The 25,404-nt window shown below is 60.5% G+C and overlaps 1 protein-coding gene across 2 annotated transcripts; it reads right to left on the bottom strand.

Annotated features, from left to right (window-relative positions):
* Positions 1–3,973: 3,973 nt before the first annotated feature.
* PACSIN1 (protein kinase C and casein kinase substrate in neurons 1) lies at positions 3,974–9,438 on the bottom strand. Of its 2 annotated transcripts, none has more exons than XM_069488320.1 (9): positions 9,376–9,438; positions 8,465–8,621; positions 7,069–7,304; positions 6,402–6,557; positions 6,108–6,283; positions 5,586–5,707; positions 5,393–5,495; positions 4,554–4,765; positions 3,974–4,083 (listed from the first exon to the last, which is right to left on the bottom strand). In XM_069488320.1, exons 1-9 carry the CDS (start codon positions 9,436–9,438, stop codon positions 3,974–3,976), a joined length of 1,335 nt encoding a protein of 444 aa, XP_069344421.1. The 2 variants fall into 2 exon arrangements, with proteins under 2 accessions (XP_069344421.1, XP_069344420.1); XM_069488319.1 differs by having other exon boundaries at positions 4,554–4,741; positions 5,363–5,490; positions 5,587–5,707.
* Between the last annotated feature and the right edge of the window lie 15,966 nt (positions 9,439–25,404).

Below are 25,404 nucleotides of genomic sequence, written 5' to 3'. Positions count from 1 at the left end.
CCTGGCAGTGAGCAAACAGCACCTTGGCATCTGTCGGCTGCGACTGGACTGGGAGGAGGAGAGGGCCCTGCCGCAGGCCTGAGCCTCGCTGGGCCCTGCTGTCTCCCAGCCCCAGGAAGGGGCAGCCTGGGACCCTGGCCAGAGCAGGCTCTGCTCTGCTGAACTGGTTTTGTCTCCAGCTAGCCGGCTGTCCCTGGAGCCACTTGCCTGTACGTCCCCAGCTGGGCCCAGGCCTGGCAAGGCCTCAGATCTCAGGCAGGGGCTGGGGTGGAGGATGGGCAGGGGACTGGACGCTCCCACCCGCAAGCCCTTGGCAGGCACCCGCCCACCCAGTGACACCTTGTGAGCTGGAAGCAGCAATCTGCGGACTCCTTTCCCTCTCCCACACACCTCCCTACCAGAACCCCACCTGCCCAGTATTCCCCGACCCCTCTCCACAGGACCCCGCCCCCAGGGCTCCCTGTAACTAAATGTAACTGCTTGAGCACACAAGACAACAAGGCCTTCTGTCTGTATTTGAACGTTCCTCCGTCTGGCTGAAACCAGGGTCTCAGACCGATTTGGGGCAGTAGGGGACATGGGGTGGCAAATAGATTCAGTCCCCGCTTGCCGTTTCTCCCCGCCCTGTGCACACATGGGGCCGGAGGAAATCGTCCCTGAGTAACGGGTTTGTGTCAGGGCCCTGCCAGGACCCGAGGGGCCTCAGAGAGACCGCTCACCAGACTGGAGGGAGCTGGGCCCCCAAGCTGAGAGGGGGCGGGGACCCAGTGAACGAATGGTGGAGCTGGGGCTGAACCGCCCTGCCCAGAGGAGATGTGTGGGGCCGGGCAGCGGGAGCGGGAGAGCTGGGCCGGGCCTGGCAGAGCAGCCGAGGCCGAGAGCCCGTCCTGCCCACGCCCCTGAGAACTTCTCCCTCCCAGGGGTCCCACATGGAAACGCCTTCAGATGCAGGACACAGGAAAGCTGCCGTCACAGCACGTGGAGCCTGGCACTGTGGACAACCAGGTACCACAGGCCTCAGCAGTCACTGTTTTAAAAATCAAAACCTGTTTGGGGGCCACATTCACCCTTGAACCATGAGTCTGGGACCCTGAATGCCCCGGCTCTCCTGGTCAGGGCTTGTCACTGTGCACCCAGAACCTGAGGCCAGAGCTGCAGGAGCCTCCAGGGTAACCCTCCCCAGTCCAGACAGGACCAGGACGCCCGCCAGGCGAAGGGACCGGCCCGCAGGCGCCCAGCCTGTGGGTGACCGGCCGGCACAGCACCCAGTTTTGCTCGGGCACCACCTCCCCACAGACATCCCAACCTCGAATGGTTCTCAGAAGGCTCGGAGACCCCCAGGACTAAGAGACACAAGACTCCAGATGACAACGCCCAGCCAGGTTGACACAGTTCTGGGTTTTATCCACAGTCATACAATCACAACTTATATATATATATTTGTATTTATATACCTTTAAATTACACAATCATGTACAAAACAGGTGCATTGCTGAGACCACAGCACTTTTCGGAGTTTCACAAGTGTCAGAACTAATGGAGTCAGGAAGCCTAGGGTGGCGGGTGGCGGGGCGGCCCTGGCTCCTCACAGAACCAGGTCACACAATGGTGGTTAACTGGGGACAAAACACATTATCGCCGAGCCCCACCAGGGCGGGCCCGTGCAGCATCGAGGGTGCGGGCGGGGGCTACAGGAGGAGGCTGTGGGCACGGCGAGGGGCACGGCCCCCACGCTCGGTGTTGAGTGCCCCGACACCAGCACTGATGGGTGGGGCTGGGCTCCCGGAGCTCAGGGACTTCCAGGTGGGAGACCCTCCTACTTTGGGGTCCTGAGGAGCCTGGGTACCGAAAGAGAGTGGTCCTAAATGGCCATGGAGGTGGTTGCTCAGAAGGGATGGGGGTTCGAGTCCTTGCCCCGGCGTGGGCAGCTAGAGTGCTAAGAGGGACAGGCCTAGGGTCCAGCCAGGGCCGCAGCCCCTCCCCAGTGCTGGGAAGCCTCCGGCACAGGGAGAGGGAGCCCAGGCCCCAAGGTGCAGATGTGCTGGCTCCCTGCCTTTCCAGGGTAAGCGCCGAGGGGCAGCGGTGCCAACCCCAGCTCCCGCCTGGGGAAAGGTAGGAGAGGCTTTTGCTCTGCAGCTGGGAGGACGGCAGGCTTCCAAAATCTTGCTTCAGGCTCTCAGGAGCCCAGCCAGGGCCCAGAGACCAGGCAGTGATAAGGACAGGGGTGCTGGTGGCAGGGGGTGAGGATTGCCTGTCCCTGGGCTGCCGTCACCCCTGTCCCCGAGGGAGGCCTGCCGAGTTTGGGCCCTGCCAGGATCCTCCATGCCCATGTGAAGGTCGGGGCCTTGAGGCCGGGGTCTTCCACTCCCTAACAGTGGGCTGCTGGGAGCAGCAGCAGCAGGGAGCAAAGGGCTGAGGGCCGACAGAGGGCTGGGCTAGCACGCTCTCTGTGCCTGGAGGCCCAGGAGGCCCGGCGGTACAGGAGGGAGGAGGTGTCTGCAGTCCAGAGGCCTAGCAGGGGCATCCTCTGTAACAAGTCTCACCTGGGGCTGCAGGACTTCTCAGCTCCTCTTCCCGGAGGTCCCCAAGAGATATTTCTCCCAGCTACTCCCCCACCTCTTGGGATCTTGTCCAGCGCCGGTCTGCTTCCCCAGCCCCCCACCCAATCCTGTGGGACAGGCTGGTACCTAGCACTCTGCCCTACTGCTGTCACCAACCAGATGGGTCCTTTGCCCCGACCCACCCCCAAAAGTCCTTTAACTGTGACCCAGGCTTGGAGAGATAGAGGGGGTCCCAGCAGGGGGAATGTTGTTCCAGGGGCTGGGGGGCAAGGAAGAAAGACATGGTGACTATCCTGCTCCAGAGGGCCAGGGCTCCCCCTTCCTGCCGAACTCAGCTGCAGGGTTTCCTCTGACGGTCCCAGGCTGGAAGCTCCCACGGGCCCTGCACCGTCTCCCAGGCAGGCCGGGGAAGGGCAAGGGGTGGTTAGGCCAAGAGCCTTGCAGGTCCGAGGCTTGGTCTCAGGGAGGCTTGTGTTGAGCCCAGTGATTCTACGGTTCTGGATGGACAGGGAGGGAACAAAGGTGGGGGGCAAGATGCCCTCCTCCCCAGGAAACGGGAGGAAGCTGCTACTGTTGCTGGCTATGCTGTGGGTTTTGGGGTCCCCACCCCTGCCAGAGGACTTGTGAGAGGGGGAGGGTCTCTGCAAGTTGCTGAGGGGTATGGCTCTGAGGAAGAGCCTATGCCCAAAGTGCTGACCGCTGGAAAGGAGGGCCCAGACAGGGCCTTGGTCCCTCACATGGGCCTGGAGCTGGGCGGGCTGGCACAGACACCCTCCTGTATCCCAGGGACACCATCACTTCCTCCAGCTCACCCCTCTTCATGTCTGGGGAGCCTAGGGACCCCTGGGAACCTCTATGGTGGAGGAGGGTGACCAGGATGGGGCCAGGACTAGGAGGGCACTCCCTAGGACAGAGTGGAAGACTAGAGATTGGGGGAGCCTCCCTTCTCGGGGTCTGGAAGGGAGGCCTTGAGCATAGGGTGGTGGTGGAAGGCGGAACAGGGTGCGGGGGAAGAAGAGGTTAGGAAACCAGGCCCAGGGAGCAGGGGCAGGTGCCGGCAGCCTGGAGGGAGTGGGAGGGGGGTAAGGCAGGGTAGAGGGTCCAGGAGACATCCCTCAAGGCTCAGGGGACTCTTTGGTGGAACCTGAAGAGCAGATGTTGTGATGTTGGGCTATGTCCTAAGACCCTCACCTGCCCTGGGGCCATCATCCCAAGCCCTACCACCCTGGCCTCCGGGTGGCCCTGCAAATGCTCTGTCTCTGTATTTTTTGTTTTGTTCTGTTTTAACTTTTAAAAAAATAAAAGCTTGATCGGAAAATATGTCTGGAACTCTATGGCGAGGGAAAGGAGACGAGAGTGGGAAGGGGGAGGCGGTGGGCAAGGAGTGAGGGGGTGTGGAGGGAGCCGGGCAGCTAGATGGCCTCCACGTAGTTGGCGGGGTAGAGGCCCAGCTGCCCGCTGTCCAGCCGCCCGCGGCACCAGCCCTGCTCATCCTCCTCACCCAGCTTAGTAAGCTCGTCTCCTGGAAGGGGGACACAGGGAGGGGCTCAGAGAGGGCCACCCCTCCCTCAACACACTCCCCGCTAGGTGAGCCCTCCAAAGCCTCCCTCCCCATTAGTGCCCAAATGCTCCGACTCTGACTCCGTTAAGTGCTCTTAGATATTGGCCACAGGCCCCAGCCTCGGAGACCGGCCCCAGTCCCCCTCTCAACATCCACGTGCTCCCTGGCACCGAGATCCTGGCCTACTGATTCGCCTCATGGGGCCGGCCCCGCCCCCGGGCCCCGCCTCTACCCTCCGCTCAGGTCCCGCCCCTGCCCCAGCACACGGTCACCCAAGGACTGGCCCCGCCCACGCCAGGCCCCGCCCACGCCAGGCCCCGCCCCATCCATTCCCCACAAATCCTAGCGGGCCCTGTCCTCAGCCCCGCCCCCCACACCCAATCCCGGCCGAGCCTCCCCGGCGCCCTCGCGTGGCCGCGCCGCCGCCTCACCGGCCTTGAAGCTGAGCTCGTCCTGCTCCTGGCCGTCGTAGTCGTAGAGCGCCCGCACGCGCACTCCTTTGGCGTCGTCCTCAAAGGGGTTGGCACCCCCATTGGCCTCGCTGCCCCCGAAGGGGTTCCCGCTCTCGTCGTCGGACCACTCTGTGGCGTAGGGCTGGCCTCTGTCGTAGCTACTCACGCTGAGTCGCAGAGGGAGGACCCAGCTTGAAATCCCTCCCCGCCCTCCGCGCCTTGTCCCCAGGGCTAACCCCTCCTAACCTGGGCTCTGCCCCAAATTCTACCAAGGCTGGAGCAGGGATTGGCCGCCCAGGAGGGGGTCTTGAGACAGTGACCCTCATGACGGCTCTTCAAACAGATGTGAGGCAGTGCCATTCGCATTATTATTCAGTTCTTGAAGGAGAGGGCACAGAAGGGGACCCCAGAGAACATCTGAGCCTTGATCTGAGAGGGAAAGTACCACCTAATGGTTAAGGATCCCGGAGTCAGACCTCCTGGGCATCATACCCGCGGAGGTTTACTATGTGACCTTGGGCAAGTCACTTAACCTCTCTGGGTTTCAGTTTCTCCCTCTGTAAAATGGGAATATTTCACACTAGCCTAGAGTAACTGGAGGCTTAAATACATGGAAAATGCTTAAAACAGGGCCATTCACAGTGGGTGCTCTAGAAGGATCGGCTACCACTGTCTTTTAGCGGAGACACGGTTGCTGTGATCTGGACCATTTCTTGTCTCCTGAGGCAAAACTCAGCTGCCCCAGGAAGACTCCTTTTGGCCCCAGGAAGCTCCATGGAGGCACTCACCTGCCACGGTCCCCAGCCTGGGATGTGGACTCCATCGCCCCAGTGGCATTGGTCAGCGTCACTCCCTCTGCCTTCTTGGGCTGTTTCTCCTTCTTGGCGGTGGTGTGAGGCAGGTCTGGGTTCCACTCCTGGTGGGGACAGGGGAGCAGTCGGGCTTGGGGGCTGTACCCTGAGGACCCTTCCACCCTTTCAGGCTTCCCTTCTCCAGCCCCACAAATCCTCACCTCAAACTGAGGCCAGTTCATGGGCATGCCAGGGCCACTGGTGCTGCGGAACCATCTGAGGTCCTCCTGGGCGTCAGCCCCCCGGATGGCCTGCTCCAGCTCACGGTACACGTGGATGTAGCTGTGGACAGGGAGATGTGGGGAGGCGGAGAACAGATTCACCATGGTCCCTCTTCATCCTCAGTGAGGGCCCAGAGCCCAGGCAAGGGACCAGAATGCTGGCCATGCCCTCCAGGCAGGAATCAGGCCGGCTTTGCAGGGAGCAGCTGCAGGCATGCCCAGTGAGCTCCCTTCTCCTTCCCCATCTTAGCCACTCACCGTCCATCCAAGCACGTTTCTGGAGTCCCTAGCATGCGTCAGCTTGCAGCAGGTGGCCCCTGTGTTTGGAGCCTCTTCCCCCTTGGCCTCTGCAGCTCTGCCCTCCCCTTCCTGGCACTGTGAGGCAGGGCCTGGGATGCCCTGCACCCATTACACCTTCTGCTGGCTGTCCCTGTGCCCTCCATGCCCGCCATGCCGGGTACCTGCTATTCTCAGCTAGGTTGAGGTGACGTTTGATGTCCAGCAGCACCTCCTTGAGGAAGACCAGCCGCTTTTCCTCAAACTGCTGGCACTGTTCAAACACCTGCTCCATGCCCTCCATGTACTGGGGCGTGGTCTTGCCCACATCTTCCAGCACCTTCTCATACTTCTCCTGTGTCTGTGGGCACCAGGGTGGAGTGTGGGTGGGACCTAGCCAGGCCTGCAGCTCCCAGCCGCCACCCACTCCAGGGCTCTCACACCCTCCCCTGCCCCCGCCACCCCTGGGCCAGCCGCACCTTCTGCACATCCTGCTTGCACTTGTCCACTTTGTCCTGCAGCTTCTTTTGCTGCTCAGGTGTGACTGACTGCTCCGACTTGCTGTTCATCTCCCGGGTCATGGCCAGCTTCTCCTCTTTGCAGGCCAGATGGTAGGCCTTCTTGGCTGCCTCCAGCTGCGGGGGGCGGGGGGGAAAGGGGGCGGGGCTCCCACTAGTGAGCAGGAACAAACCCGGTGGCATCAACTCCTCCCCCGCCCACTCCCCGGGAGCTGTGAGTGCATGTTCTTAAGGGGCAGAAGGGGTGCAGGCCCTGGCTCCTCCAACTGTGCGGTGTCCCTGCGTGGCACTGCCTGCTCCCCTGCAGATACGCTCCTGTCAGGCAGTGCGGTGCCGTCCTGTCTGTGGATCCAGAGGGCAATGTGCCCTGCTGCCCCTGCCGGTACCTTTCCTGGGGACAGTGCCTCTTTTTGCCTGCGGGTCTCTTTACCCATTGGGCACTGTCTGCCCATGTGTGGCTATTCTTCCTGGAAGGCAGTGCTGCTCCCCTGTGGGCGCAGTCCTGGAGGGCAGTGCCCTGCCCACGAGATCTGTAGAACCCTCCCTGTGATCAGCTCCCTGTGATCAGACTGGCCCTCTGAGCTCGGCCGCCCACCCCGCCCCGTGCGTGGCCGCGCCCGCTGAGCACCTCCTTCATCTTCTTGGCCCAGGGCTTCTGGGCCTTGCGGAAGCCATCTTCTGCCTCCTTGGTCTCCTTGAAGCCGCCCATGATCTGCTTGTGATAGGCGTCCTTCTGCCAGTTCTTGACCTTCTCCAGGTCGTCGTTCAGCAGGCTGTTCTTCACCTCCTGGTGCAATTCGCTTACCTTGTCCGCCTCGGTCATCATGGCACCCCAGGCCCGCTCCAGGCTGCCGTACTGTGGGCCTGAGAGAACGGCAGTGGTCTCGGGGAGCCTCATCAGCCCCCGCCCAGAGGCTCCCCTCCGGCCTCCCTTCCCTGAGACTTTCCTCTTCCTCCCCATGGTAACGGAAACGCCCTCCTCTGCTCTCCCGATGCATCTATCTATCCCTTTTCTAGCCGCCAACTCCAGGAAGCCTTCTCTGGGCGCCGCACCCTCATGCACTGCGCCCTGCAGCCCTCCCTGGGCTCTGCCTGCAGCTCCTGCCCCTGCACCTCCTCCCCGCCTCCCCACCTCCCCGTCAGCGTGTGAGCCCCACGGGAGCAGCCTGGACCCCCTGAGCTCTCACAAGCCCAGCACAGAGCCAGGCACACAGTGGGTGCCCCAGGAATGTTAGCTGAATGCAAAACTGAAGAACCAGCTGGCGACAGGTGCCAGGAGGCCACTGTGGACCAGTCATTCCACATTCACTTATTGTGTGTGTGCTGGCACCAACTTCACGCCAGGCAGTGTGCTGGGGGTACAGGCCCAGCCCCTGCCCTCCTGGGGCTTAGAGTTTAGTGTAAGAAAACACTTATGTATACAGATATATGTAAACTCCACCTTGAAACTGTTCTAGATGAAAGGAATCTGGAGACACGACAGCTAGACACAACATGTGGCTCTGGATTGGATCTTGGACTGGCACCATTTGCTATAGTAAAATTTGCATACAGGCTGTATTAAATGTCCCAATTTTGATAACTGAACTATAGTTACATAAGCAAATGTTCTCATTCGTAGGCAATACATGAAGAATTCAGAGACAAAGAGGGCCGATGGCTCAAATTTCCTCTCAGCTGGTTCAGAAAAAAGCATGCGGACCAGTGGGGAGGCCGCGAGGAAAGAAACAGGGCACTGGCGACTCTGGGGAAGGGTTTGTGGAAGCTCTCTCTACTACTGTGCAACCTCCTCAAAGTCGAAATCATTTCAAAATAAGAAAATTTTTTTGTTTTGCTTTTTGTTTTTTAATCTAACCTAAAGTTGTACAAAATAGAGCTGAACAGGGAGGCCTGGTTTGGTCTGGAAAAGGCCTTGGCGTCAGTAGACGCAGGGCGCACGCACGTGCCCAGGGCTTCCAGGACCCAGACTGTGGGGGGCCCTGCTTAGGACCTGGGGGTGTGCAGAGGGTGGGCCCGGGGTGCACCTTTCTCGATGAGCTGGCGCCAGCGCTTGGCCCAGTCGGTGAGCTGCTGTGCGTACGCCTTCTCGATCTTAGCGCGCTCCTGCACGCAGCTCATCAGGTCGTTGCACAGACGGTGGCCGTCATCGATGCGCTTCACCGTCCGCTTGTAGTTCCCCACCTGGTGGCCAAGCAGCCAGCTGGAGCCCTGCGCGCTGCGGTCTCCCCGCCCCCGCCCCCGCCGCCCCACGCATGGGGGCTCCCCACCCTCCAACTCGGGGAGGCCCCGGCACCCCGCGCCAGACCCCATCTGCATGCACCCTCATCCCACTTTAAACATCACCACCTCACCGCCACAAAATGCAGAAGAAAGTTTATAAGTTGGACTTGGGCTAGAATGAATTATTCATGTTGCTCTTGTGAGCTAAATCCATTATATTTATATAGTCATGTAAGCGTTGAGTTGAGCTGCAGCTTTTTGACATAATATTATGTTTTGTAGACATCTCATTAAACACTTATTAATTTAAGTTTGGCAGTTTTCGTTTTGGGTTTCGGGAGCCAATAGCAGTTTCTTCCCTCAGGTCCCAAATATTTCCAGAGGCTCCCAAGATGCTGGCTTCTAGTCTTGCCTCCACCCCCACGTCACGGTGGTGCTCCGGGAGCTCATTCCCCCTGTGTCCAGTGCTCCTCCCCTGCCCACCTCACAGGGTGGGGGCGGGAGCAGCTCTGAAAGGCCGTGTAAACTGTAAAGTGCTATACCTGCCTCTGTGTGACATGTTGGAGTCTGAGCCAGGGCCCCCCCAGACCACGGCTACAGCTGCCTGCTGGACACGGAGGACCTGGAGGGCCCAGGGGCAGGCAGGGGTGAGGCCTGAAGTCATGGGGACTGGGGACATGGTGGGAGCCTGGGCCCAGGGAGCATTGGGCCTCACCTCCCAGAAGCTGTCGGTGGTCTCCTCCGGAGCCAGTGAGGCCTCGTCGTAGGAGCCGGACATGGTGCAGCGTGTGGGGACAGACAGGTGGCACGGCAGTTAGCAGGCTGGGCTGCTCATGCGCTGGGAGGGTAGGAGAGAGGTCCCTGGAGACAAGGGAAGTGCCCCCACATCCCATCCCAGGCCTGGGTCCCCAACCTGATGCGGCGATGAGGCTCCACAGAACCAAGCTTGCATTGGGACGGGGGCTTCCTGCCCAGAGCCTGGCTCACCAGACCTAGGGGTACGCCAAGATTCACCCTGTAGCACCCTTGCGCCCACCTCCCCATCTCCCCCCTCCACCTGCTCCCACCCCAATCCATCCTCCAGCTCCAGCGTGAGCACCTCTCAGGAGCCGGCCCCAACCCCTAGAGCCTGCGGTGCCGTAACTGTCTACGCGCTCCTGGACTCTCGGAGTGAAACGTTAGGGCCACACGATTGTGCAGGTGCCTTACAGCAATCTGGGCTTCGCTTATTAGACACACACAGCTCCTCAAAGCCAGACTTCTAGGCTCGTCTTTGTGCATGTCCTGCACGTCCTCCCCAGGGCCTGGTGACCTGTAGAGCCCACTGGGGCTTGATGAACCCCCCTGGCTTCCCGAGTCTGGCCCCTCACGTGGGGCTGCTGGGGCCTGCGTGCTCCCCCCGCCCCCCACCTGCTTTCCCCTCAGCACCACCCACCCTGACCCCGCCGGATCCATGCACCAGGCCCAAAAACCCTCCCCAGGTTCCCCAACCCCTGATCCCAAAATGATGCAGACTCCCTGGTCTCGGCCCCTAGAACTTCCTCCCAGCCCCCAACTGGAGCAGGGACCCAAGCTCCCCAGGAAGCTGGCGGCAGGCCCCTCCCCCTCCAGCCCAGGCCCAGCACCTCCTCAGTTATCTGAGCTGGGGGCCCCTGTAAATGCCCTTCTGGCTGTCCTCGCTCTGAGTCTCAAAAGCCCCCATCAGCTGCTTACGAGTCTCCCGAGAGCCTCAGATGTGTGGCTTCCTGGGCCACAGGTCAGACCACCGCGATCTGTGAGTGTCTGGGGCGGCTGTGTCCGCCCTGGATCTGTCCAGGCAGGCATCACAGTTGTCCAATCTAGGCCATGTGCTGCCCCAGGGCCGGGGGTGAGGCACTCCCCTCCTCCCCTCCCCCAGCCAGGCCTCGCTGCCACCGCAGGCAGGAATGGCGCAGCAGTCAGGAGACAGGACTCAGAGGGCCAGGGGCCTGGTTTTCAAAGAGGCAGCAGAGTCCAAGCCAGGCCTGAGCCCACTACGAGCTGCCAGCCTCTACCTGGCTCCTGGCCCTGGGGGACGCCTCCCTGCCTCTGCACTGCAGCCGCCGGGACCGTGACCCCTGGCGGGTGAGGACACGCAGAGAGGGCTGGCCTCTGCAGGATTCAGCCCAACCTGACCCCCGCCCTCACCAGCAGCTGGCTCTCAGGCTCAGAGCAGGGGTGCCAGCACATGGGGGTCCTTGGTCAAGGATGTCCCTCTCCCTTCTGGCCTCAGTCTCCCCATCTGTCCAGGCCTGGTGCTCTCTTCCCAGTAATAACCTAGCACTGCCTCCTGCACCCCTCAGGTACCTGAACATGTTTTGTTCCCTCCCTTTTAGCAACACCCCGGCCAAACGTTGCCATAAACTCATGCCCAGTGCGGGTGGGTGAGAGGGAAGGTGGCTACGTTTTAAGGGACAAAGAAATGAGTCTTTGAATTCTTCCCTTCTCCATTTGCAACTTTTCACTTATAAAGCAGTAACTGCTTCATAGAGAACATTTTAACTTTAGACACAGAGAGATAAAAAGCAGGAAAGCAGGGGTGTTTGATGAAGCCCCTTCAGCCGGGTCAGGCAGTATCCCTGGAATCACAGCCCCTTCTGGACCCCTGAATTCACACAGAAAGAACTCTGCTCCGTGGGACTCCCATAACATGGGGGTGTCAGGGGACTGGTGGGGGGCACTCCGTCATAGGAACAAGGGTGGAACCCCAGCCACGTGTCTCTTAGCCACGCAGACGGAGGTAGCCTGGCGAGACGCGAGCGTGTGAAGTCCTGGATGTGAGGGTGTGGCGCGCACCCCTCACCCGGCCACAGCGCTTCTGGGAACGCACCTTGCAGCCAGCTGGGCGAACCGAGTGACAGTGACGGCGGTTATCCCGCCTCAGTGCAAAAGGCTGGAAGCGACCCGAACCCGTCCACCGGGGACTAGTTCAGTGAACTGGGGTGCAGGTCTGCAACGGACGCTCTGGTCCTGAATGGAAACGTCCCCAGACCATGTCACCAAGGCAAACTGAGCAAGGTGAAGAACAGTGTGGCTGGGGAAGAGTATAAGTGGAGAATATTTTTGGAAGACGACGAAAGGAGCCAGTAATGGCGATTGCCTTGGGGAACTGGATGGCTAGGGGACAGGGTGCGAGGGACATTTTTCACCATGGGTCCTTTTGTGCCCTTTTCATTTTGCCTTGTGTGCTCGAGTTGCGTACTTTTTAAAGCCTCCCCCCTGTGTCAGGGGAGAGAGCTAAGAGCCAGCACGGAGGGTGTGCTCTCGGCATGGAGGGAGGGGCGGTGCAGCTGGGACCCGGAATGTCAGGGCACAACGCCCGAGGGCCACTCTCCTTCTTGTCCAGACAAGGAGGCCAGGCCACGGGCAGGTGAGACTTGCCAGGGGACAGCCTTGGTGTCGGCAGGTGATGGGTCTCCCTGGACCTGGCTGAGGTGGCATGTGCAGCAGCAATAGCTCCAACCTTGGAGTCCGTGTTCCAACACCAATCTGCTGTGTGACTATGGGCAATTCACACGGCCTCTCTGGGCCTTCCTGTGAAATGCGGATGATACACCCTGTCTTAAAGCTTAAATGAGACGGTGAGTGCCCAGCCCACAGCACACTCCAGGCGCTCCCCACTCTAGCTGAGGGCCAGACCCACACGGGTGTGGGCTTAGGAAGGTGGCAGGCAGGGTCAAGGAGAGGAGGCCGGGGGGCCGCGTGTGAGCCCTGAATATAGCATGGCCAGACACACCGTCCTGCTCTGCCCTTGCCTCCCCCAAACTGGCCTCACAGCCCCGCCTGGGGGCAGGCAGAAGGCCCAACTCTGGACAAATGCCATGTCCTTCCTGAAGGGCAGTCAGTGCCTGCTGTCACTGAACAGGCTGCATCCCTCAGTCGGAAAGGGATGTGGCCGGCACCTGGCACTCCCCACGGGCGGGCTCCGTAGGCTCTTAGCCTTGCTCAACCCTTCAAAGGGCACAAGGCCCGTCTGATTTCTCTCGCCAGGGGTCGTAGGGCTATCTTGGCCCTGAAAGCCCTTGACTGTGAGTAATGACAGCTGGCATTTATTGAGCATATACTGTTCACATGTCTCATCCAATCCTCGCCACAACCCTACAAGGCAGGTCCTGTTGTCACCTCCACATTGTAGCTGAAAATCCAGAGGCTCGGGGACGTGGCTGGGACAGAGCTTGTCCAGGTGCCTCTCGGAGTGAGCGAGGGCACAGGACGGGAGCCCAGCATCACAAACACCCCCTGCCGTTGTACGTGAGGCTCTCACAGAAACGATAATGGCCAGCAGGGCCCGAGGGCCACCTCTGCCCTCCGCGCTGCGAAAAGCAGCCATGAGAGGTAGGGACTATTATTAATGTCACCCTGCTTGCAAATGAGGAAACCGAGTTATGGAGCTGTGAAGTAACCTGCCAAAGGTAGCCCAGTGTGATGGTTTTAGGTGTCGGCTTGAGTGGATTAAGGGATCCCCAGACAGCTGGGAAAGCATTATCTCTGGGTGTGTCTGTGAGGGCGTGTCTGGGACTGGCATTTGAATCATGGACTGAGCAAGGGAGATCTGCCCTTGCCCAGTGTGGGCAGGCGCCATCCAATCGGCTGGGGCCCGGATAAAACAAAGAGGCAGAGGAGGGGTGAGTTCGTGTACGCGCGCTCTCCCCCTCTCTCCCCGGTCTTCTAGAGCTGGAACACTCCAGCCGCTGGCTCTGGGACTGGCCTCAGTGGGGCCTGGTCCTCAGGCCTTCGCGCTTGGACTGAGCCTCGTCCCCTGGGTCTCCACGTGCAGACGGCCTGCCGTGGGACTCCCAGCCTCCATAACCGTGTGAGCCAATTTCCCTAACAAATCACCCATCTATCCGTCCATCTATCCATCCTCCTGGGCCTCTCTCAGCCAGGAGGACGTGCAGCTGGGACTTGAACCCAGAGTACCACCCAGGCACGGACTCCTCACCACTGCACTTCTACATAAGGTGGCGCTGACGCCAATGATGGCCATCACTAGCTGCATTTGCTGAGTGCCCGCTGTGTGCCAGGCACTGCTCTGGGTGCTTTCTGTGCTTGCTCTTCACTCACAGATGGGGAAACTGAAGCACGGAGCGATTAGCACACCCAGGCTCCGAGATGGTCAGTGGTGGGGCTGGGACTCGGTGCTCTCCCCAGCTGCGGCCCCTGCACTGGTCCCCTCCGAGCCTCACTCCCCAGGACCCCCGACGGAGGCCAGGCGGAAGCAAGAGGTGGGGAAGGAGGAAGGAGAAGCGGGGAGGGCGCCGAGCTTCCCTGAGCCCTTGCCTGTGCCAGGCCCTCACGCCCAGCGCCTCGTCCGTTCTCACACAGTCCCGGGGGGCCTGGCTGCTGCTTCTCATCCAGAGGAGACCGAGGCTCGGAGAGGTAAGCCAAGGTGGCACAGCTCAGGGGTGGCAGAGTAGGGACCCGCCCGGGTGCGTGCCGCCCAGAGCAGGATCACAGACTCTGGAAGCAGATACTGGCTCTCATCCGGCGCTGTTATGTGTGGACTGTGGGACCTCGAGTGGGTCATTTCCTCTTTCTGGGCCTCAGCTTCCTCCTCTGTACAATGGGCTGTTGCAAGGATCAAATGGAGCACTAGACCTCAGGGGCTGGACCCGTGCCTGGCACACAGTACGCTCCCCACGGGTGGCCCTCGTTATTCATTTGCCGCCAGTGCTGCCGGGAGCAGGGCGGGGTCCCGTCTCAGGCGGGCCCTCTCTATCTGTGGAGCCAGGGAAGGGGCCCTGCCTTCCTTGCCCACGAGGACGGTGCAGCCCACGGTGTGCAGAATGGGGGCCACGGGGCTCCACCGCCTACCACCACGAGGCCTCAGCCAGGTCCTGTAATGGGGGTCTTAGTGTCCCCCCTTGCGCAATGGGGTTAGGCAGAAAGAAGCCCCAGGATGAAACGTGTCCCTCCTCAGGCCCCGGGCCTCCTCTCTCAGCTGCTTCTAAGAGACCCTGGAGGGCAGGGGCCTTGGCCACGCTCCCTCCACCCCTGGCTGCGGAGGGGCCAGAGGAGTGAAGAGCGGGAGGCCTGGGGGCTCCTGCAGTGGGCGTCGCCCCAGCCCCCCCACCTGGGCAGACCCTGAGTTCTACCTCCCCCGCCCTGGGGAGTCTGGCTCCTTCTCCCGCCCCCACTTACATGTAGCTCCTTTTCCACCCAGCACCCTCTTCTCCCCGTCCTCACTGCTCTATTCTCCACAGCCCTTGTCACCATCGGACGTGCTCTGGACATTACGGCCTCCATCACACTTAGTGACTTCCTCTCCCACTGGAATGTCAAACTCCATCTGATCAGCCATTTTTATCTGCCTGGTTCTCTGCCATGTTCCCAGCGTCCAGAGCCCGGCACACAGTGAGTGCGCGACACGCTTTTATTGAGTGGGTGACTGAATGCCAAGGGCCTTCTGCAACATTCACTCAATAAATAACAGAAACAGTGAATTCTGAAGCCCAGAGCCAAATACGGTTACTTGCATACAGTAGGTGCTCAGTAAATGTCGATGATGATGGTGGCACAACCAAGAGCCAGAGTCCCACAAGAGGGGGTTCCGGAATCCCATCTGTCTTCTGTTTCCAGCCCCTGCCCCTCCTGGCCTGCCCTTCCCCCTCCCAGCAGTGGCAGCGGCGCAGCGGCCAGGCCCAGTCCCCGGTCCCTTCCCCGAGCACCAGCTCCCAGACAACTGCCCCATGGCACCCCAGCTCCCAGACGACTGCCCCACGGCACCCCAGCTCCCAGACGACTGCCCCACGGCACCCCAGCTCCCAGACGACTGCCCCACGGCACCCCAGCTCCCAGACGACTGCCCCACGGCACCCCAGCTCCCAGACGACTGCCCCACGGCGCCCCAGCTCCCAGACGACTGCCCCACGGCGCCCCAGCTCCCAGGGACCCCAGGCACACAGACACAACAGGTGTGCTTACCCACTCTCCACTCCCCTTTCAACTCCAGCAACCATTTTGAGCACCTGCTGTGTGCCAGCCTCTCCACACACATTCTCTCTAACGCTCACGGCCCACTGAGACGGCAGCGACTTCCCTGCCTTTTCTGGGAAGTGACCCTGGTCCAGGGTCACACAGCAGGGAAGAGACAGCGGGTTCCAGACCCAGGGGTGAGTCCTTCCCCTGTCCCTGCTCCCAGCCCTCCGTGGGGGTCACTCCCCCCATCCTGGCCTAAGGCCTTGTCCCCAGGGACGGGTTCAGCTCAGACCTGGGTGGGCTGTGGGGGAGCCAGAGCTGCTGCCCCCTCCCCGGGGTCTCGGGTCCCACAAACATTCCCAGCAGCTCCCCTGCCCCTCCCCTCAGCCAGAGAGGGACACACAGTGTCACCACAACCTGACTTGCGGTGACAAGGACACACAGGACTCTGACCAGTCTGTGCTGGGGCTTCCAGAGCAGCAGGGAGGATTCGGGTTGGCCGTGAGGTGCTGTCCTTCCACTGCTCCCCGAGGGTGCACCCCACGTCCAGGCCTTCCCCGCTGGCCGGGGCGCATGCTGTCCTCCCATCGCTCACCTCTCCCTGCAAAAGCCCTGCTTCCCTTCAAGGGCCAACTCAGTTCCTCTCCCTCCAAGAAGCCTTCCCTGAACACCGCAGCCCCCGCCTACCCCTCCTTCCTCACCCAGCACCGGTTCTTAGTCACATCCGCCTTGACCCATGTCTTGCTGGCTCAGGGTGGCAACCTGCTCTCCCAGCAAGCACAGGCACTCCCGCCAGGTCAGCACAGGAGCTAAGGGCACTGCCTACGGGCCAGACAGAGTGACTGGAGATTGGGTTCAAGTCCCAGCTCTACCACTCGCTGGCTATGGGGCCTTGGCAAGTTACTTGAATTCTCCATACCTTAGTTTCCTCATCCGCACAGTGGGGGTGATGAGACCACCTACCCCATGGGGCTGGTGTAGGATGAAATGAGTCCCCAGTGTGGGAGACCCTGCTCTCTGGAGGGCCTCACCCCCTCAGCTGATGCCCCCAGACTCTTAGGCCTCATCCAGGACCCCAGGTCTCCAGGTCCCCGTGACAGGAAGAGCCCAGGCCTGGCTTCCTCTGGCCTTTCCTTTGGGTCTAAACACCAGGCCTGGGACCTCCTGTCTTCCGACCTCAGGGCCCGGACCTTCTGCTCCTCTCCATCTCCATCTTTGCTCCTTCCGGCCACCCCAGAGGCCCCGGGGCCTCTTTCTCCTCCAGAAAATCACCGCAAAAGGCGGCCCCGGCACCGCCCTGCTCCCAGGCCAAGGGGCCGAGCAGCATTTCACGGAGGCCGCAGGTCTTGGGGTGCCGCTGTGGGGAGACTGCCCAGGCGCTGCGGCCTGCAGGGAACCGGTGCTCACGCTCCGGTGCAGGCAAAGCGCCAAGGAGCAAATCAATGTCTCACGCTGGGTGGTGACAAAGGTTACAAGAGAGTCCAGCAGGGCGAGAGAGACAGGGTGGAGGGTGCCTGCGAGGGTGGTGTTCGCACACCCCACCCTGTGGCGGGCTGCGTCTGCGGTGTGTTCCACGCTGCCCCCCGGGGAGCTGAGCCCTGGCTGCCCTCAGCAGTAACCTTGGTGGCTGCCTCCCCTCCCCGTCTCATTTGCCCACACGCAGGCCACCTCCCGCACGGACCACATCCTTATCTCAGGGTGGGCTTCTGGGGAAGCCCAAAGTGACACACCCACAGGTGGGAGGCAGGAGCGGGAGCTGGTTAGGGGGACAGGGCCCCACCCTCTCTGCTCTGGGTGCGTCCCTTTTCTCAAGACCAGTTATCACCTAGCTGTCCCCTCTGCAGGGGTCTGTCTGTCTGTCCTGAGCCCACCTCCTCTGTGGCCGCCTGGAGAGCAGGGGCCAGGCCTGCCCCCTCCGTGGGTGGCGCTGCTGGGGGTGCAGCATGCTCTCCCGACCGCACAGAACTCGGGGATGAATTCTGACCAGGAAGAAGGGGCCATCGGCCCTCTCTGTGCGGCGGCACTGTGGTTGGACACATGCGGCTGGCTCTGCTCCCCTGCCCGGCTGGGCCTGCTGTTTGGCCACAGCTGGAATGGAGAAAAGTAGGAAATGTGGACCCGGCCACGCCCAGCATCCTGTCCCACCTGATGCTCCTGGGGCAACTGCCCAGAGAGGGACATCGCCTTCCCCTGCGAGGACAGAATCAGGCCTCCAGCATGGCTCAGAGGCTGAGGGCCAGCCACCCAGACGACGCTCCTGGCTTTAAATTGCAGCCCTGATCCTCGTGGTGCAGACCTGAGCCACAACAGTGAACAAGATGGAAAACTCCCTGCCCTCGTGGGGCTGACATTCTACAGGGGCTGGGCAGGCAGGAAACCAGACAAATACATGAATGATAAAGTGTGTGAGAAGGTGACAAGGGCTGTGGAGAAAAATAAGGCAGGGAAGGCGTTGGGGTGGGGTGGGAGGGCTAGAAGTGACACTGTTTCCTACAGGGTGGCCAGGGAATGTCATTCTGAGGAGGTGACATTTGAGCAAAGACCTGGGGTAGGTGAGGCAGACCGGCCAGTGCAAAAGCCCTGAGGGAGAAGGCGGCAGGTGAGTGAGGAGGAGGGACAGGGGCTGGGATGCAGAGGACCTGGGGCTTGGTAGTTCAGAGTGACGTGGGAGCCACTGCAGGGTTTGAGAAGAGGGGGGATGTGGTCCGGCTTCCATTTCAAAGGGTCCCTGGCTGCTGGGGGGTGAGTAGACTGTGGGGGGGGGGCAGGCAGGGGACCTCCAGGAGGCAGCTGCAGTCCTCCAGTGGGGAAGGGGGGCTCGCAGCGAGGAGGGAACACTACAGGCCTGAGGGGGCTGGAAATACTCGCCGCCAAGCCCACAGGGTTCCCGGGTGGCCGGGACGGGACTGTGAGATGAGCAAGGACGCCGCCCTCCGGGGTCTGGGCTGAGCAGCCAGCAGGCAGGCAGCGCCGTTTGCTGAGATGGGGATGCCAAGGGACACGCAGAGCTGGGGGAGGCGGAGCGCAGTCAGGGAAACCTGCGCTGCCCGCCAGCTGCCCGCCAGGAGCCGACTGGGGGCATGTGGGCAGGGGCCACCCTGGGCCAACCTGCTCTTCCAGTCCCGGCCCAGCCCCCGAGAGCTTAGGCCACCGAGTGCTCCTGGGCCTCCCGTGAGCTCCCTCTGGTGTGGAGAAGGCCAGGGGGCGGGGCGGGGGTGGGGGGGGAGGCCAGGGCCCAACCTGGCTTCCAGGCAGGTGCCTTGGGCTGTGGGCACACCGGGTGCCATGGGGTGGGGCTGGAGCCCACTCTGGGGGGCTCACACCCCAGAGTCTGGAGGCAGGAATGGAGGGGAGAGACACAGCACGCAAAGACAGACCCCAGGGACACACGAGCAGAAGCATGACAGGGAGCCACGACAGTGGCCCAGAAAAGGCGGGCCAGGACTGGGAGGTCGGGCCAGGACTGGGAGGTCGGGCCAGGACTGGGAGGTCGGGGCAGGACTGGAGCGGCTGGGAGAGGGACAGCTCCTTCCAGCGCTCACCAAAAGCACCTGCCCTCTGGCCTCCCCAGCCTCTTCTCCAGCAGGGACAGGGAAAGCTCCGGACTGGTGACTCTGGCTGGTGGCTGAGGCCAGGCCCGGCTGTAGGAGGGGAGGCAGGACAGGTGCCAGCCCCACCCTGGTGGGAGCGGAGGGTGCGGGGGGGGGGGCAGACAGTGTCAGTGTGAACAGGCAAGTCTGCACCCCCACCCTGTGCCTGCCACCCCCAAGACCTGCCCCCTCACCTCCCAAGCCCTTGACCCCAGAGTGGGGGCCCCTGTGGCCAGCACTCCGTGGACGTGCACCTAATGTGTGCAGAAGTGAACAGAGCCACGCAGCCACCCGCCATGGGTCCCCATGTACCCCAGCCACCCACCATGGGTACCACCATGTAGTCCCCTGTCACAGGACCCGTCCTGGGCCCCGCACCAGGTCCTCGGACCCTGAGTGCCCAGGGGAAGGGGAAGCCACACCCTGTGCTCCCAGCGGGCGTGCGGGTAGGCGAGGCAGGTGGGACAGGGCCAGGCCTCAAGCACTCCTGAGGGTGCACAGCCCCCCACTCCTCTCGGGCTAGGGTCTCCTCCCCAGGCTGGCCAAGGTCCCTCAGCTCTGTCCAGGGCAAACGTGGACCAGGCGCGCCCCACCCCTGCAATCCTGCAGGCCCCTCCTGCCCCTCCCTGCCCAGCTGCTCCCCAGCGCCGGCCCCACCCGCTCCCAGCGGCAGAGGCTCCTCCGCAGTGCCCCCGGCAGCAGCGGAGTCTGTCCCCAGGAGCAATGCAGCAGAGGGACAGAGAAGGGAGGAGGGCCACAGGCATTCCCACCCCAACCCAGGCCTGCTGCCCTGCACCTTAACATGGAGGCCCTGGGCTTGCCGGGAATGGGCACAGGGGTCCTTTGGGAGATCTGGGCTGGGGGGAGTTCATGTGGCCCACAGGGAGAGCGAGGAGGGGGCAGTGGAGAAGGATACCTCCGGCCTGACCAGGGGCCCTGAGCCCAATGCCTGAGACCATCCAGGGCTAGCAGGGAGGCTCTGGCATCGAGGGTGGGTGGTGAATCTGCTTGTTCCAAGTGGCCAGACCTAGCAGTGCCCTGAGTGGGCAGGGGGCACCCTCACTTCTCCTACTCCACTCCCCCCACTGTCTTGCTCCAGACTGTGGGTCCCTGGAGGCTCCAGCCCCTCGGCCCACTCGCAGGGAGTCCGGACCTGTGGCAGGGGTGGAGACAGGGATGGAGGAGCAGAGGAGGACGGTCCTCCGGACAGGGAGGGCCTCTTAGGATGCCAGCTGTGCCCCAAACCCTGCTCCCCGCCAAGTTGCTGGCCCCGACCCCTCTGAGCTGGCCTGTGTGCTTCCTCCCAGGTGTCGCTGTCCACACAGCCTCTTCCAGCCATCGGCATGCCTACCTGGGCCCGTGTGGGCACCAAGCCGGGGGCAGGTAGGAGCTTACTGCCCCCGCTGGGCCAGGCCAGGGCCGGAGGGGCTGGCTGTCCTCCTTCTCCTCCGTGGTGGCGGGCGGGGAGGGGGCCTGGCGCCGGGCTGGGGGCTCTGTCTTCCTGGGTTCCCTCCTTGTTCACTCAGGAAGGCAGCAGCGCAGAACTGCAGGAGCCAGCTCCCCGCCTCCTGCCTCCTCCCCGCCCTCCTCCCAACACGCCTCCTTCTCCAGCCACCCACCTCCTTCTGCTCGTTTCTATGGCAACTGGGCAATGCTCCGCACAGACAGCCTCCCTCCCCTGTACAGCAGGGGACGCCGCCTTCTGCATGGCACCCGCATCAACACTTCACATGCAGAGAGGCTGGTGGGGACACAGGCTCAGGCCGCCACACTCGACTGGTGGGGCCCTGCTCCAGCTCCTTCCCTTTCTCCCCAAGATCCTGCCTCCCAACTTCCCTCCCAGACATATCAGCTGCACCCTTCCATGCCCTTCCCTTGGGTTCTGAAAATCTTACCGCAGTGCATGCCACTCTGTAAAACATTTCTATGTGTCTAATCACGTATTCTCTCATTAGATTAAAACTCCAAATTTCATTTTGAGTTTTTTCTGGGCCAGGCTGAGTATGAGATGCTCATCCACAACGTTGTGCTATGAGGCTTCATACCCATTTGACAGATTGGAAGCTGAGGCTCACAGCAGTGAAACAACCATCTGAGCGCCCAAGGTTCCTGGGCTAGCTGTTGGTACGGACGCCCTGTGACTCCAGCTCTGAATCTTCTCCCTCAGGCCTGGCTGCCACACAGCCTACAGAGTCCACATCTAGGTTTGCACAGCACGTGTGTATCCACACACACCCATGTGTGTCCAGGGTGTGTGCACCCCAGCAACACACTTACAGAAACATTCCTTACAAGTATTTGCACACAGGCATTTCCAAAAGTCTGTGTATCTACCTACACATGTACACACACCACACACACATGTAACTGTAACACTAATATCAGCATACACACATCTTTAAGACACATGCACACACATCTACATGGATCCAGAGCATGCAACATGCAAACTCTTCCTACACAAGGGTACAGTGCACGCACAAGTCCCCACCTGAGCCTTGTGGGAGGGACGCGGTGAGAAGCTGCTGCCCAGGAGGGGATTTGACCGTCTGTTCGGCCCTGCCCAGGGATTGGCACTAATCTGATCTCAGCAGTGTCTCAGCTCTGCTGCTGGGGGGGACAGGTGAGGGGAGAGACAGGCTCCACCCTTCCCCCACCTCATTCTGAAAACCCAGACCAGATCCTGCCCACGGCCTCCCGGCCTGTCCGGCCCTGGGACTTGGAGTCATGGCAGGGTAGAGTGAAACGGTCCCTCCCTCCCGGGCTGCAGACAGCCCTGCTGTCCCCCAGGGGCACAACTTCAGGGGCAGGGAGTGGCAGGAGACCAGAGTGGGGACACAGCCTGCCCCACAGGACATGCTGTCCCCAGCCCAGTACCACTTCAGGCTCTCAGGCAAAGGTCCCCGCAGCCCCTCTGTCCCAGGGCAATTCTCAGGGACCCCACATACCCAGAGAGGGCAGATACGACAGGAAAGACCCAGAAGCCCACCAAAAATTCAGCAAAAGGCTGCCTCTTGCCAATAACAATGGCCTTTCCGTATTCACCACATCTAAGAGCCCTCTCCATGGTAAGACTGCTGCCAATTAGAGTAAGGGGAAAAAAATCACCCGGGAATAGACGAAACAGAGCACTTTACTCATTTAACAGCTATTTACTAGGCCCTGACCCCATGCCAGGGACTATTCTAGGTGCTGGGATACAGCTGTGAGCAAAACAAAAGTCCCTCCCCCTAGGGCATGGCGAGCTGGTGGGTTTACTGAACACCCGTCCCAGTCTCAGGGCCACTCTGGCAGCGTCTTTGCTTGTCACAGCAGTCTTGCATGGTGAGGCCACCAGACCTATTAGGAAACAGGCTCTGAGAGATGGAGCAATTTGCCCAAGATGACAATGTCAGTCAATGGCTGGGCTGGGATTTGAACCCTCCGCGTGCCGAGCCTTCTCCAATGTTCCACATTGGTTTCACTAAGAAACACAGGAACAGCCACCCAGTTTCTAAAAGTTTCACAGCCAAGTTCACAGTCTATCCTTAGATCAAAGGCAGGACAGAGTCGCATGTACTTGAAGTATCAGTCAAGTGGTAGGACCCAAGTGAGGACCCCCAAACAACCTCAGAGGTGACTTCCAGCCTTGCCTTCCTTGAGCCAGAAGCCCCACATCGGCTGTCCCCAGGCCTGGAGGTCCTTGCAAAGGGTCAGGCGGAGGCCCAGGCGGGAGGGCGGGGATGCCTGGTGCCCAAGAACAGAGGCAGCCTGGAAAGCGAGGCGGCCTCAGCGAGGGGGCGGGAGGGATTGAGTTCCCAGGTGCTGTAAGCAGAGCCCCCTGCCCACCTGCCAGCCCCCAGCCCCGGATCGTCTTTCTCCTGAAGAGCTGGGCCCATCCAGGGACACCAGGGACAGCTGCCCGCCCACCCACACGCCTTCAGCCTGATCCGCCCATCTGCTACCTGGCAGAGCCTGAGCCCTGCCCTCCCACTCGTGATTCCAGACAGGGCCTGCGGGAGAAGCTGACCCCTCTGCCACCCCCGCCTTCCCCAGCCCAGGGAGCATCCACCCCACCCCGCCCCCACCGTCAGCCTAATCTGGCCCCATTTGCTGCTGGGAAGGCCCTGAGTTACCTGCCTGTAGCCCTTTGCTCCCCCGCTTGCTGGTCCCGTGCCGGCCCAGGGACCACACACACACACACACACACACACTCTCACCATGCCACACCTCAGTGCCTATTCCTGGACCTTAACTGTGTTCCAGTCCCACAGGGGGGATCAGCCTACAAACGAGGACAGTGTCTTGCCCAGCCACAGAGCAGTTGCCCTTGTGCCCTTGGGAGAAGCCAGCCCCTCTCTCACCCGCTCCTTGCCTCCTTGCCCAACCCCCAAAGCATTCATTGCCCCCCCTCCCCGACAGCTCCACACAGTTATCCCACATGCTCCCCAGAGCCAGGGCTAAAGCAATCAGGGCTCATTAGCTGCTGTTTTGCATCTCATTTACATAGCATTCCCATGACTGTCGAAATGCCAGAATCCGCCCCAACCCCTGCCCACAATAGGCAGGGCTGGCCGGCTCTGGAGAAGCAAGAGGAGGAGGCTCTACCTAGGATGGGTGCGGGGGCTAAGCGAGGGGGCAGGCAGTGGAGACAGGAGGATCCGAGTGAGAAAATCTCCATCGGCCCAACAGGAACCCGGGGCCCTGCTGAGTGCAGGCACCGTGCATGGCATGTTACACTTTACCACTCGTTTTCCACACAAACCATTTTACAGGTGTGGAAACTGAGGCTCAGAGGAGTTAAGTCCTCACTACTCATAACCTGGGCCCAGGACAGCACTTTGGGCATCACCTGCAAGCTGACGTCCGGCCCAGCCCAGTCATCTTCCGTCGGGATGTGCATCTTTAGAGGATCCGGGAGATCCGGGTGTGCGCCTGCTGGGTGGAGGCACTCACCCTACAGTATAACACACGGCCGGGAGATGAAGCAGTGCCAGCACTGTGGTGTGTCTGACTAAATCCCATGCTGTCTTCTTTAGTACATTTCACAAACGTTTCCTGAACACCTACTATGTGGCAGCACTTTAGGGTAGAAGACAGCAGAGAACAACGTCCATAGCCCTGTGGACATTTCATGCCAAAGGGAGAGACACATGATCAATAAAAGTTCAAGTGCTGATTAGTGCTAGCAAGAAAAATAATGTGGATTAAAGGAACAGAGAGTATGAGTGGGGAGACATTTTAAAGTCCTTCTTTGCAGAGATGACATTTGAACAGAGACCTAAATAAAGGGAGAGAAGGAGGTATGTGATGATTTGAGGGAAGAATGCTGAAGAACAGGGATGCCAAGAATATACAATGGGGAAAGGATAGTTTCCTCAACAAATGGTATGAACAAACTGGATATCCATATGCAAAAGAATAAAATTGGATCTTTATCTTACATCATGCACGAAAATCAACTCAAAATGGATTAAAGACATAAACACTTGGCTGGGCGAGGTGGCTCATACCTATAATCATAGCACTTTTGGGAGGCCAAGGTGGGAGGATTGCTTGAGGCCAGGAGTTCAAGACCAGCCTGGGGAACACAGTGAGATCCCCATCTCTACAAAATATTAAGAAATTAGGCCGGGCGCAGTGGCTCACGCCTGTTAATCCTAGCACTCTGGGAGGCCGAGGCGGGAGGATTGCTCAAGGTCAGGAGTTCAAGACCAGCCTGAGCAAGAGCGAGACCCCGTCTCTACTAAAAATAGAAAGAAATTATCTGGCCAACTAAAATACAAATATAGAAAAAATTAGCCGGGCATGGTGGCACATGCCTGTAGTCCCAGCTACTCAGGAGGCTGAGGCAGTTGGATCACTTGAGCCCAGGAGTTTGAGGTTGTTGTGAGCTAGGCTAACGCCACGGCACTCACTCTGGCCCAGGCAACAGAGTGAGACTCTGTCTCAACAAAAAAAAAAAAAAAAAAATTAGCCAGGCGTAGTGGCTCACACCTGTAGTCCCAACTACTTGGGAGGCTGAAATGGGAGAATCGTTTGAGCCCAGGAGGTCAAGGTTACAGTGAGCTATGATAGGGCCACTACACTCCAGCCTGGGTGACAATGAGAACTTGTCTCTAAAAAATAAATAAATAAAGACATAAATATTTAAGACCAAAACCTGTAAAATTCCTAGAAGAAAATATAGGGGAAAAGCTTTATGACATTGGCCTTGGCAGTGATCTCTTGGATATGAC

The sequence above is a fragment of the Eulemur rufifrons genome, chromosome 15 (genome assembly GCF_041146395.1).
Source record: "Eulemur rufifrons isolate Redbay chromosome 15, OSU_ERuf_1, whole genome shotgun sequence".
Classification (NCBI taxonomy): Eukaryota; Metazoa; Chordata; class Mammalia; order Primates; family Lemuridae; genus Eulemur; species Eulemur rufifrons.
The sequence above is the reverse complement of the archived record's forward strand: the minus strand, read 5'-3'. Positions and strand labels throughout refer to the sequence as shown.